The sequence below is a fragment of the Podarcis muralis genome, chromosome 2 (genome assembly GCF_964188315.1).
Source record: "Podarcis muralis chromosome 2, rPodMur119.hap1.1, whole genome shotgun sequence".
Taxonomy (NCBI): domain Eukaryota; kingdom Metazoa; phylum Chordata; class Lepidosauria; order Squamata; family Lacertidae; genus Podarcis; species Podarcis muralis.
In genome coordinates, this window is record NC_135656.1 from 41,847,044 (window position 1) to 41,861,619 (window position 14,576).

At 43.5% G+C, this 14,576-nt stretch overlaps 1 protein-coding gene across 4 annotated transcripts in view; it reads right to left on the reverse strand.

Moving 5' to 3' along the window:
• DNAH9 (dynein axonemal heavy chain 9) overlaps nt 1-14,576 on the reverse strand; it is a 210,106-nt gene that overhangs the window by 28,791 nt on the left and 166,739 nt on the right. For all 4 annotated transcript variants that reach the window (XR_013391852.1, XM_077924329.1, XM_028717200.2 and 1 more), the window contains 6 exons: nt 13,836-14,063; nt 11,450-11,641; nt 10,586-10,777; nt 8,779-8,949; nt 5,107-5,289; nt 3,231-3,620 (listed from right to left, as the gene is read on the reverse strand). Coding sequence is in view for 3 of the 4 variants with exons in the window: in XM_077924329.1 (XP_077780455.1) it covers nt 3,231-3,620; nt 5,107-5,289; nt 8,779-8,949; nt 10,586-10,777; nt 11,450-11,641; nt 13,836-14,063 (1,356 nt within the window). In the remaining variant the exon portion in view is untranslated. The remainder of the gene's footprint in view (nt 1-3,230; nt 3,621-5,106; nt 5,290-8,778; nt 8,950-10,585; nt 10,778-11,449; nt 11,642-13,835; nt 14,064-14,576) is intronic.

Here is a 14,576-nt window from a genome sequence, read left to right on the forward strand (position 1 = left end):
AGGCAGGTATGGGGAACCTGCGACTCTCCAGATGCTGCTGGCCTCCGCTCCCAGCATCCCTGGCCAAGCTGGGAGGGGCTGATGGGAGTTGCAGTGCAGCAACATCTGGAGGGCCACAGAGTTCCCCACTCCTGGAATGCAACCTTTTCTTCCGTAAGGGGCTAAATTTTCCATACATATAATTTATCTGCCTTTGGTGAAATGAATACTAGCAGGGAATTCAGGACCTTGTAAAACCTGTCTGGTTTTCTTTTGTTAAGTGGGAGGCTGATATAGATTGGTTCATAAACGTAAGCCACCCACATAATAATATGAATGCATACATAAATAAATATAGGAGATTCATCTCTGAACAGGGCAGATGGAGAACGGCTGCCTTTAGCTGCAGCCATCACCTTACAGGGAAATTTCTTTTCTAAATTGGAATAGCTCCCTAAAGCGATTACCCTGAACTTCAGAGCTTCATGGTTCTTACCAAAGGATTAATTTCTAGTGAATATGCAGCCCAGAAAGAGTGAATGCGCACAGCAGAGTTAATAATTCTTTACACTGTCACCTGCATTTGTCCCCACAAGAATACGCACATAGCTAACAGAGCTATTGAATGCCGAATCAATGGGTCCATTTCAACACAGAAATGTCCCTGCCTGCCTTCCCCAACCTCCTCCCTCCTCCAACCTCTATTTAAAAAGACATGTTCGGGCACAGAGACAGAATATCATTATTACTGCTTAGTGTTTTGCAGCAGAGAAAGGAATACTTCTAGAAAATGCATTAAGAAATAGCTATTGAAACTCTTATTTGAAATTCCAGTTAAGTCCCCATATCATGCTGCCATAACTGCTGCGCTGATGACCCCAAGTTAGCCATTCTGTGATTGCTGGGTGGGGGGAGGGGGTTGTATAGATATGAGAAAGTGATTTTTTATTTTCTGATCTGCTTGATTACATTTGATTAGAATGTTTCACACATTGCAACACAGGTTTGTTAAGTTTCACTGTTTGCTATGATGAGATGTTTTTTACTTTTTTGTAAAAAAAAATGCAGAAATAAAGAATTCTGAAAAGTACTGTGGTGGTGGTGCTGCTGCTGAGCATATACTATGAGTAACTTGTACAAAATACACCTCAGTATATCCTCTCCAGGTTAGGGTTTCACTTCTGTTGTTTTATTTATTTAGCCTGAGAATCAGCAGTGTACTCAATAGATACCAACTATGCCTTCTTGGGAAAAGTCTATATGTGTGTATGTGTATGTGTATATGTATGTATGTATGTATGTATGTATGTATGTATGTATTGGGGCAAAACCCACAAAGTTGTTTACAAAGAGAATAAAACAGCAACATTATTGATGAAAACAGTTAAAAACAACTACTTAAAGCATTAAAAAAAATAAAATGAGCAATGCACTAAAAACAGATTTAGCGTACAAAAAAGCAGAGAAATCTGCCAGATTTCTGCCAGATCACCAAGAAAAGGATAAACACCACACACACAGCTAACAACAAGCAAGACAGTCTGAAGAAGCCATCCTGAGGGAGACTGGTCTTTGGCCTGACTTCTCGTATTCTACAAAGTCTATCAGTTTATGGTTACCTCCTGTTCATAATAGAGCAGAACAAAGGATCCACCACCAGGTGGGTTCCTCCTGATGTTTTAACCTTTCGATAGAAAAACAGAGGTAGATGACAGCCACAACCAGTGCAAATCACTCCAGGTCCAGTTTACACACCCACACCCCGTATGCTGATGCTTCCTTGAAAGCCCCACAGCTTCCCTGGCCCCTCAGCCTCAGCTCATACCCTGCAAGGGCTCAAGGAGGGTCTGTAAACATACCAGTGATAAGGCTCTGACCTCTGGTGCTTTCAAACAGCTAAGTCTAGGGAATCAAAGAAAGCCATTGATTTGGATGCATAAGTTATGGGACATGAGCCAATAAACCTTTTAGCTCCAAGGCTGACAGCACCAGCTGCTCCTTTTGGCAGGGTCTTTAAAAATAAGACTGTGTATGCTCTGTGCAGGGGGAAAAACAAAAAAGGTGGGTGGGAGAGGAATCCCGATTCTGCACAAGTTGTAGCACAAATCATGCACCACAGAAATGCAAATTCTGATATCAGCAAATTATGCAAACTAATTTTGCTTATTTTGCTTCAAAGTCCCTGGTTTTCAAAGAATTTAGAACAGGCAGGCAAAAATGGGGTGGAGTGGGGGGGGGGGTAAAAATAGTGAGAATGTATCAATTGGAGCCAAAGCCATCCTTTGAATTGCATGGTTGTTGGCGTCTTAAAGCACCTCCATTTTTCAGCATGCCATTTTAACTGCCTCCTCCCAATTTAGGTCCCTAGAGCCTTAATACGCAGCTTTCACTGACTTTTGCACAGTTCTGTCTAATCTTATGCTAGCTGTCAAAATCAGAGAACGGTTTCAACATCCATGCCATTTGTTTCTTTATACTTATTTACAGTGGTACCTCGGGTTACAGATGCTTCAGGTTACAGACTTCGCTAACCCAGAAATAGTACCTCGGGTTAAGAACTTTGCTTCAGGATGAGAACAGAAATCGCACGGCGGCAGCGGGAAGCCCCATTAGCTAAAGTGGTACCTCAGGTTAAGAACAGTTTCAGGTTAAGAATGGACCTCCAGAACGAATTAAGTTCTTAACCCGAGGTACCACTGTATTCATTACATTTATAATCCCACCTTTTTTACCTAAGGAGCTCAAGATGGCATGTATGTAGTTCTCTCCCTCCTCTTTTAATCCCCACAACAACTCTGTGAGGTAGGTTCAGCTGAGAGGCAGTGACTGGCCCAAGGTCACCCAGTGAACTTCATGGCCAAGCAAGGATTTCAACCCAGGTCTCCTAGGTCCAAGTCCAACCCTCTATCCGCTACATCACGCCGGCTGGTTGACAAAAGGTTCTCCCTCAGCAAACACAAAAATAGGAGCATGAAAATCAAAATCCACCAAAGTTCTGCTCAGCCTGGCAGGCACTAAAGTCCATTCTCAACTACCCACCCATCCCATCACTTTCCTCCTTCTCCTCCTCCTCCTCCTCCTTCTCCTCCCACCACTAGAAATATTGACTAGCCCCTACTTCAGATTTCAGGCTTCAATAGAAAATATTCCACATATTTTAATTTAAAGTTATTTTTATATGATATCGTACATGATTGTTAAAGCTGTCCATTCCCTTAGTGTAGCAACAAAATCCCAATGCTCATATTTACCTGCATATCCCAGCGCGCACCTTCCATAAATAAGCCATGAACATATGCACCTTCCCGTGGAGGGCTGCTGAACTCCTCACGGTTCCTCTTGGTCACATCACACTGCAGGGTCATTTTGTCTAGAGGCCACTCGTTCTTTCTGGCCATGGACTGCATGATGGCCGTCAGGAAAGACTGTGGGTTGAAGAATCCTGCCAACCACACCACAGATGGTAGCAGGAAGTCCCCAGTCCAGGTCTCCAGCTCCTTGATGCGGTTGAGAAGGTCAGCAAACCAGCTGCCAAAACCAGCCATGGAAGGATAAGCCCTCTTGGTCCATGATTCAGGTACTGTGTCTAAGAAGATGGCATTCTGTAAGTTCTCCATATCACTGGTCATGGTTAATTCACCCTTTTAAAAATGTATGAGAGAGGGGGAAAGGCATTGGTCTCAGGCAGAAATGCAGCAAATATGTCAAAGCAACATGTTTATCTGTCCTGATGTCTTGTTTAAAATGGTTTTCAGGAGATCAGAAACTGTCATGTTCAACCTGCAAACAACGTTGGTAGAGACAGGACGACCAGCATTTTTGAAGAGTAAAATCTAGAAACGTATTCATATCTCTCTTATTAATTTTTTTTCTTTTTAAAGAAAATAAAAAGGTGTGTTAAACTACTAGAAATGTTTTAACATTATTTCTTCCCTTGCTAATCCTGGCATGTACATATAATTTTAAGGTAAGGGGCAAGAAGCACATAAGAAAGAAGGCAGGAAGGAAGGAGAGGGCAGAATGGAAGAGGAACCTGAAGGGAGGGCAGGTGGTAGAGGGTTGGAGACAGGGGGCCGTGGCAAAGTGGGGCTTTGAAGGCACTTCAGGGTGCTCAGGAGATAATGTATGATATAAGGTAAAGAGGAGTGCCAGGCAGGAGGGTGGTCAAGAGACAAAGTAGCTAAATGAGGCAAAAGTGGGGAGTGATTTGAAAAACAGGGACGAAACCAAGGTGTGCCCAATTTCCATCTTACTTTGCACACCTACCTAAGAGTCAAAGGGTGTGATAAACAAATGAATGAACAAACAGTGGAGTTGTGAAGCGGCCCCCATGGGCCCCTACTCTTGTGCAAACTGCTATTGAAACCCTCCTTGCTATCAAAAGGGTGTGAGATGCAGTATGGAAGATGGCAGCCAGCAGCATTCAAGTTCACAGAGCTGAAGAAAAGAGGGCCAAGGAGACAGCAGGGCTGAAGTATAAGCTACACATCAGCCTACGGAGGAAGCGAAGGGAGACAATAGGGCCCTGTGTGTGAGTTCCTAATATTTATATATTGCTTGGCACATCCGCAGGTATCCCAAAATGATTTATAATAATAAAGTACATTAAAATGTAGTTAAGTTTACAGAGAGTCACAGGGGAATTCAACTATCATTACAACACTGAGGGCCAAAAAAACAAGAGAGATTAATTTCACATATTACCCCCTGGAAATCAGCAGCCAAATTACTAGCTGCTAACTTCTTGGAGTTTATATTGTTTCTATTACATGTTACGTTTTATATTCTGAGCTTGTCCATCATTTAGTTCCACTGGCAGTACCTTATCATTTGGTATCTTTTTAACAATAGTGGGTGGTACCCAACTAACTCATACCTCAGAGTAGACCTATTGAAATTAATGGACTTGAGTACTAACTTATGTATGACCAGCATCTGATATCACCCACTGATGTTACAACTTATTTGCCTACTTTTTGCGGTTTATGCATCCTTGTATACAAAGTTCCCTTTCAGGACGTAAAATTTAGTTACACAGGACACTCATCCCAGACTGGAGGGCTGCAACATATAACTGGGTCACTCGCCCATTTTCACACTCAATGTTACACAACAAAGAGCCTCTACCTTGAGCCCCAGGTCAAGTTCTCGCAGCGACCTCCTGATTTCACTAGTAAGGAGGTTCATACGCTCACATTCCTGGAATGCAACAACAATGTATGGGGTCCTCTCTTCCACCTTGGCCATCAGCTCAGGAATGTTAAACTCATCAGTTAGCTTCTCCAGGATATCATCCAGCAGCGCCTTCACCTGCATACCAAAAGGAGGGTTACTGAAATTTTATTGCAGAAAATGGTGGCTGGGGCCCATTGGGACAGGTAAGGTGAAAGGCAGGTGGACCAACAGCGGTTGACCCAGAGTCACTGGCAGCCAGAGACAACTAATTCAAATTTTGTCTCCTCCTTCCTCCTTGCTGAGTTCTGTAAGGGCAACACTGAGACTAAGGAAGAAGAAGGTGACGGGCAGTCCTATGCTCTGGACTGATGTACAGTCATACCTCAGGTTAAATGTGCTTCAGATTGAGCGTTTTCAGGTTACGCTCCGTGGCAACCTGGAAGTAACGGAGTGTGTTACTTCTGGGTTTCGCCGCTCGTGTATGTGCAGATGCTCAAAATGACATCACACGCATGCACAGTAGTGGCGAATCATGACCCGCGCACGCGCAGACGCTGGTTACACTCTACTCAGGATGCAAACGGGGCTCCAGAACAGATCCCATTCACATCCAGAGGTACCACTGTAATTAAGAAGGCAGGACAGTGGGGGATGGCTCAGGGCAGAAGTTGGTGAGGCAGTGTCCCATTCTCCCTACTGGACCAGCCTCCACTGCTTGCAGAAGTCAGGGAAGATAATCAACTATTCATTGCTGCCTTGTGAAAGTTAACCTGCACCTGCTGAAGATAAAGCTGAGCCGACATGAACCTGGCTCCTCTAAATCAACCCATCCAAATGGGCTATTACATTCTAAATACCTACAAGCATTCAAAGTGGCTCTTTTTACAGAGATGATTTAGAAATGGCCACATATTATGCAGGAGCTCACTCTTCTCCTCTCCTTTTCTTTCTTTCTCTCCCCCCCCCCCCCCTCTTCCCATTTTCCCGTGTGCCTCATTCTGAGGTTGGGCTGGTTCAGTGAGATGGATGAAGCTATAAAAGTAAAAATCAAACAGTGGAGCATACTGTATTGCACCGTTTATGAGCAATTTTATTCATATATTATTGACAAATGCAGGAGATTATTTTAAATGGAATTTTAAGGTGAACTATCTCAGCACATTGTAAACAAGACAAGAAAAGTCTGTCAGCTCCCAAGGTCTCCCTGCAGCTCAGCTCAACAGCATGGTCACCAGAGTTTGGAACATCATCTCATGAGACGGCGGATATTAATACATTTAAGCCACTAAATCATTTAAAATGTATAGAATGACCTTCGGTCCTTTCTTCAAAGCATTATTTGTATTCCCTTGTCTTCTCTGTCACCTGCCAATCAATCTGATCTATTGGCCACAAACCAGCAATTCTATCAGAAGCTTTACTCCTGCCAAATTCAGAGGGTGTCCATGTATACCAGAAGGGATAGTAGTTTCCTTTCTGCACCAAAATTAAAAGTAACTTGCTCTGCAGACATTTTCCCTGGTAGATTTCCATCCACAACTGGAGGAGGGTTAAGATTCCTGGGCAGTAAAAGAGGAGAACTTAACATCAGAAAGATCTTGGTCAGCAGGTAAGTTGGCACACTCCAAGGATTCCCTTTGCTGTAAGCTGGCGAATAGAATTATCACCAGCATTTAAGCAAAATATGAAGTAACAGTTGGGGTTCTTCCTTCAGCCATAAAAGGCAAAATCATTTAGAGGGAAGCCAAAAGAGTTTCTCTAAGCCTGGGAAAATTTCTTAGGAAGGCTGAGCACACCCCTAACTGTTGCCACATTTTACTTAAAATGAATTTCAAATTTGGAGGCCCTTCTCCTGGTGAAACAGCAGAGAAATTCCATGGGAAGAAAAAGGTAATTGCAACAAGACCACTGGCATTTATTTTGGAGGGTGGGGCTGCACCTCCCCAAGGGTGAAATTGTTTCCATGGGTTCAGGTCTCTCTGCTCCATGACGTTAAGTGTGCATCCTACCTGCAATAACCCATAAAATCACAGGCACAAAAATGAAGCCTGGATTGCAGGGAATCTGCTAGCCAATTCACATTCTTCCTTTTAATATGTCAGCACACTTGATCTTATTTCATTCAGAGTGAGGCATTCGCTTGAGTAGTTAACCAAAAGGCCCAGACCATGTGTCTGGTTCTGGCCGTGGTCCTAGAAAAAGAAGCCACGTGTACAGGAACTTGAAAGCCAAGACGATGATCAGCCTTGGCAGCAACAAATGCAAAAATTAATTAACCCAAGGTTGGGATTAACCATTTTAATCTTAGTCTCTGAGTGTAAAGAGGAGGAAATAATGGGGCTGATCTTCAACTGTCCATGAATTGCAGCCAGAAAAAAAGTGTTCATAAACCAGCTTTTTAATATTGACCTTCCTGTACCTTTTAGGCACGTACTGGAGTTTTAATGAAGTAAATGTTTCCCTTAAGAGAACATGAGGAAATAGGTATTTTTGTTTTTATTGTTACTAAGAAGTCTTCTACAGATTTAAACTATGTAAAGAAGGCATCAGAGTTTATTGAAAAAAAGAGTAGTCAACTGCACGCTCCAAATCTCCCTTGTTGATCTTAATCTAGGATATGCCAGCTCTTTGTTACCCATTTATTATTATTATTATTATTATTATTATTATTATTATTATTATTATTATTATTTGTATTTAAATCCCACCTTTTTCTCCATGGGGCTCAAGGTGGAACAGGTGGTTTTCCCCTTCCTCCTCATTTAATCCCCACAACAACCCTGTAATGTAGGTTCCCCCCCAATAAATTTTATTAAAGTTTGAAAGAAAATATACAGAGGTTAATATCAAATATCTAACAAACTAATCTAAATAAAAACTCAAACCAAAAAGGGGGGGAGGAAGGGGAAAATGAAAGAAAAAAAGGGGGGAATTAAACTAGTAAAAAAAAATTGAAAAAAACCTTCTGATTCTTTGTCTGTCCGCTATATATAGAAAAGAGCATCCACACCAAAACAACACCCAACAATTCCACTTTCTATAAACCAATATTTTCTTCAGTCCTCAAACCCAGATATCATAAATTCGCTTTTTTTTTTTTCACACAAAAACCCTGTGAGGCTGAAAGGCAGTAACTGGCCCAAGATCACCTTGTGGGCTTCATGACCAGGTGGGGATGTGAATCCATATCACCCAAAGAGAGTTCTGCAATCTGTATGGCAGCTGCCTGATTTTTCCAAGACATCCTCCTGGGTTGCACACTGCGACTACGAACTAGAAAGGGGAGGCGCCACTGTCTGGATGGTCTCCCTCTTAAATCTCTAGGAGGAAGTCAAATCTAGGCATGTAATGGATTGTATTGGTCCCTCTGTATGAGAACCATGGTGTATGTCCACCATTATTAATTTTGAATGACAGCAGAGGTCATAAGCCATTTATTTCTACAATGCCCACAACACTGTGGATATTGTACTGGAACTGTACAGTTCCAGGACCTCCCTTGGAATCAATAATGGCAGTTCCTACTGCCTAGCAAAAGCTAACTAGGCTGTATGAACTGCCCATAAACTGAACAGGATTCAGGCTGAAACTAAATCAAGCACTGTCTATCTGCTGTTGACTCACCTTCTCTTCCCGGGTGGCCCCTGAACCTTCTCCAAGGCTGGTGTCCCGGGGCTGCAGCTCCAAAACAGTGCGGAAGAGCTTTTCTGAGGTTTGGGTCAAGAATCCAATTTCTGCATTGGGGTGGAGGCCATAAAGGTACGGAGACTCAGCAGGCAACGTACTGTCTATATACTGGGCAGCAAAATCACATCAGGATTATCAGCAGGGTTTCAGGCATCTCACACAATACTACTAACAGGGACACATGCCTCTGATTCATTTGTAGTGCTAGTGGGCCATTAGGAAGCCAACATTAGAGCTGCAGGTACGCTGCATTAAAAATCAGACCAGCCTCAGACCAACCAAGTTTTGCAGCTGTTATACCCAAACCTTGCTACAAATTTCCAATAAGAAGCCACTTCTTAACTTGGTTTGGTGTGCCCTTTGGATGCAACAGTTTTAGCTTATAGCTAGGAAATGGATGGGATGCGGGTGGCGCTGTGGGTTAAACCACAGAGCCTAGGACTTGCTGATCAGAAGGTCGGCGGTTCGAATCCCCGCAATGGGGTGAGCTCCCGTTGCTCGGTCCCTGCTCCTGCCAACCTAGCAGTTGGAAAGCACATCAAAGTGCAAGTAGATAAATAGGTACCGCTCCAGCGGGAAGGTAAACGGCGTTTCCGTGTGCTGCTCTGGTTTGCCAGAAGCGGCTTAATCATGCTGGCCACATGACCCGGAAGCTGTATGCTGGCTCCCTCGGCCAATAAAGCGAGATGAGCACTGCAATCCCAGAGTCGGTCACGACTGGACCTAATGGTCAGGGGTCCCTTTACTTTTATCTTTAGGAAATGGATAATGAACAGTGGCACTGTTAGCCCTGAACTTTGGGGCAGAAAACAAGAGCCTCAAAATGCACCTGTCACTGCAACAACTTTTGCTTCCTTTTGAAAAAAACAACTTTTTACACAGGGATGTATTTGAATGCGCTAGAGAGCAAACCGACCCCTTCATACCCCCTGTTAAGTGATGGGTGGAAAAGGACTGACTAGGCATTAGGTGTCACAGCTGGAATGGGTTGCTTTTTTCTTTCCTTCGTTTTGAGGGGAAGAAAGGAAGAAAAGGGCATCTCTTTCTTCTATTCCAGGGTGGTTGCAGAAGGGTAGGTGGGGAAATGAGCAACCAGGGCAGCACACGGAGAAGAGAAAGCAGGGTGGCAGAGCAGTCAGAGGAACTTCTGGTGCACATCTTGCCCTGGGCTACCTCAAGCTTGGGAGCACCACTGTCAACAAGTGCTCACAAGTTCACTTATTTTCTTCTAAAATAAAACAAGACTTGCTCTTCATATCCTGTTGCTAGCACCTCCCCCTCTCTGCCCAACAGAAGCTTAAACAGCCCTTGAAGATCCAGAGGTTTCCTCATAAAACCTTAAGATAAAAAGTGTCCCTGAGCATACTGAAGGAAGCACTATATAAACAAAAGTATTAATAATATAATGAACAGCACTGTCAAAGTGTGTGACGGTGCTATCCTCTACTTGTTCCCTCTGAAATAAGCTCCACTAAGTTCGGCAGGAGTGTTTCCCAAGTAAGTGTGTACAGGGTTAGGATTGCAGCCTCAGAAATGCTTTCGAGCAAACAGGTGCTGCTGTGGTCGGCAAAATAATAATTTCTATTAATGCATTAACTGAAAGAGTGCAAGGTAGCACTGTCACCTTTATCATTAGAGCGGGCTCTTTGGGGGAGATAGTGAACAACTGGCTGAAAAAGAACCACCCACCAGAAAAATAAATAAATAAATAAATAAATAAATAAATAGTGTTCAGCAGGGATACCTGGTGATAGCTGTTGTAATCCATGTTCCCTGGGAGGGGAAATCCTGGGGCCAGCAAGAATTCTCCCTCCAACATTTCAGGCTTGATGAACTCTTCCAAGTAGGTCTTGCAGAGACGTCTGTCCCAGTCATCTGTGATGTGTCCTCCATACATGATCTCTCCAAAGAGGTATCGCAAATCGTCATAGGGAACCTAAACAACAATAGGCACCAGATCAGACCAAAGGCCAACCTAGTCCTGTTTCCCACAGGAAGGCAACTGCTGTTGTTCCCCAGTACCTGGTAATTAAAAGCACCATCCCAGAGGCAGCATGCAACCATTTTGACTAATCACAGGCTACAGGTTGCAGGAGGTGCTGCTTCCTAGGAGCGCAGTCACCATGCACCCTTTTAAACCTTAAGTCTCAGGAAATGCTTTCATGTCACTAGTTACATTTTTTCTAACAAATTTAATGTAACACAGCAGTTAAAACCGCTCCATGCTGTACACAAGAGAGTCGCTCAGAGAAGCCCAGACTGCAGAACAGACTGTGTGTATATGTGTATATGTACGGTGAGGGAAAGGGAGAAAGGGTGGGAGGATTGCTTCTTAAAACAAGGATTTTCCCGGTTCCCTAGACTGAACACATTTATCTTGGCAGCGAAACACTTCCAAATATTTTCTCAGAAATGCCATGGTGGAGACACACACAGGCCAGAAACTAAAGTTCATTGGAATGGGGATTGTAAAATGAAAGATGTGCCCTTTGCTTGGAGCTACAGTAGTAGATTAGTCCCCAAAACCAAAAAAAGCCACTGATAAATCAATTAAAGACCCAAGAACAGGTTTCATGATTTAATGTATGAAAGATATGACACCGCTCACCTTTGAACTAGCCTCCAAGTAATTGTACAGAACATTCACTGAAATGGTCAAGTCCCCAGTGTTAAAGGGGTATGAACGATTCCAGCCCTGTGGCCCAAACTTGCGTCTTTCAGCTACCACAGCATGAAAGTAGCAGAGGGAAAAAAGGATGCTCTTAAATTCATTCTCACGGGCACACATCTCCAGGGTGTCCTGCAAGGCAAAAGCGGGGAGGGGGGGAGAGAAATAGGTGTTTTCTTGGTAAGCACCACGCTAGGTCCTCAGCAAGGGTCTCATGAACTGCAGATTTACCAAACACAAATACACACTGGAGCATTGGACTTGGGTTATCCAAGTACCCCCACCCCAATTATGTTAGATTTATTTGTGTGAGAGGTTATAAGAGGGTCAGAGTTGACTTCCTAGACTTACCAGAATTATACCTCTTCATTAATCCATTTTAATGGATTCTATTTTTTTAGGACATAGCCTATTTGTAATCCAATTAATTTTTTCTACTTTGAGAGGGATACGGTATTGGCCTGAATATAAGCCTCACTTTTTTACCAAATTCTGACCGTGAAAAGTTAAAGCGCGGCTTAAATTCGCGACCTTACAAAAACTGGCTTTTATGATATCACTGCTGAAACAGACATATGGTAAAACGGAATGGGTGTGAGTGCCTGTGGAATTTTCAGGGAACGGCTTACATTCAGGTATTGTCTTTTTTTCTCCACCCCACCCCCCAACCCCTGAATTTTAAAGGTGCGGCTTCTATTTGGGTGTGGCTTATATTCAGGCCAATACGGTATTATTATCAGGCCAAGTAAATAACATATTAATTTTTTCAAAGTGCTTTACATCTGATGAGAACCACAACTAAAAATATCCCAAACATAAATAAATATTTAAGCTTGCTTCCAGAACTTATGTAGAATAAGCAAGCACAATCCCACTTGTCCCATCTTTTCCTGTTGTAAGCATTTCAGATGTGGCAGATCTTAGCCATTTCTGTACTTTGCCTTATAGTGTGCTGCAGTCTGGATGACTGCAGAGGCTATATTCTTTTACTGTTTGCTACATCTGGTCACCACGCTTTCAATGGAATCAATCATCCAACAACAGAAAGGGCTCCTCTGTATTTGACCTTCAGCCCAACAATACTGCCATCTTCAAACTAACCCCATGAATTAAAGAGAAAGAATACGCCCGCAGCTTGGAGTTATGGCCAGTGCACCTGGGCTCATTATGACAAATTGCAGGACAATAGAGAGCAGGTGGGCCAGCCGGCATCCATGGCCTCTTGACACATGGGTTTAAAAGTGTAACTAAGTGAGAGAAGCAGGAATCGACTTCTTTCCCCAAATTTTCCAAGCTTCAGGATGCAAAAGGGAGGGAAAGGCAGCTCTAAGACAAAAGCACCCTGTCCTTACTTGACTGCACATGTCTCTCTAGCTGCAAACCCAAAACAGCAACATGATGCTGATGCAATACCAAACCACAGTCTTTATATAAAATTGATACAATAATAAGCTCTTTGTGAGACTCTGCTCCTTGCATTAGTTCTAACAGCAGCTCATAGCAGCCAAATGAGGTGTGAAGCCACTGCTCCCACGTACAGCAGGATTTGGAGGATAAGATACATTTTGTAAGAATCCAGCCATTTCGAGAACATTAATTACTATCTGATTTGCAGAGGCAGGATGGGAATGAGGAAATCTTGAAAGTTCCACCCCCTCCTCTCTCCTGAGCTTGGGATTATGAATGAAAGTAAATGAAAACAAAATAAGCCAGAGTTCCAGCATTGGTCCTCACCCAACTGCGCCTGCCCAGAGATTGCAGCTCTTACCCAGGAGAATACTGCAATGGAATGGCAAGGCCCATCATCAGAGTTCAGCAACACACATCTTTCCACCAAGGGAGTGAAGCCCCAGATCATGCATCCTAGGTAGTGCTGGCTTATACCTATAGGCAAGGGGACCCACTCCCTCCCATGTCCTCCTCAGGATGGCCAATCAAGGCATAGCAGCCTTGCACAGAGGGTTCTTGCTGGTCTCCCTGCCAATGGGAAACCATCACAGTAATGGTGTGACGAGCACAAAGTGACCATTTTAAGGGATGCAAGAAAATGCCTAAGTATGTACAGGAAAAGCTTTAAGGAGACTGCGAAAGTACACTAGCAATTTCCCCAGTTCACACAGACACCGGCTCCAATTAGCAACGCTCAAGGACACACACAGCAGAACAACACAGCGGTTGAGTCTCAGTGAGTCTCTGTAAAGCCATTCCCAGTCCAGTGCACAACTATGCAGGCCACACTGGGTGCATTGGCTAATTGCTAGGCTGATCTCCTTCCTGGCTGTTGTGGCAGCACACGGAGATTCTCCCTGAAATGGTGGGCCAATACCTGGTTGAAGTTGTCCAGAGCCTTGTGGAGGTTGGCATGCATTCCTGTTGGGGGCTCGTTGGTGATTTTGATGGAGTTCTCAAGGATGCCCTGTGGTATGATGTGGCCTTCAGGTGAAGCCGCAGGCTCTGCACTAATGAAGACACGAAATGCAGGGTGACTGCCTTCACTGTGCTGCTCTAGCTTCTTCTCCAAAGAACTCAGCCACTTGGCCACCAGGTGGATGTTCTAGCAGGAGAAGAGGGGGTTATTACTGCAGCTGGCTTGAACAGATATCACACAGACCCCTTCCAGGAGGTGAAATGTGTTCCATTCCCCCCCCCCCCCCCCGCTTCACAAGGAAATACCTTGCCTAATAACCCTCAACACTGTAATTCACTTCCACAGACATTAGCTGCACATAAAAGGATGTGGATTTTATACACTTTGAAATGCAAAATAATCAGGACAAATAACTAGCAATTAAGGAAACAGCTCAGTGTGTTTGTTTTCTTAGGGATGATGTTATTCCATTTGTTAGAATAATGTACTGCCTGTGAAGTGACGCTATTTCTTCCAGACAAAACAAAGTTCCTGTGTATATATAACTGAAATGAAACTGCTTGATAATTTTCAATCAAATAACTCACCCTTGAAATCTGAGCCAGTTCCCAGAAAATCACATTTCACATTGTGCTCAACAACAGTGTAGGTGCCTTTATTTTTTTTAAAAAAAAAACTGGTTAATTTCAGGCTAGTTGT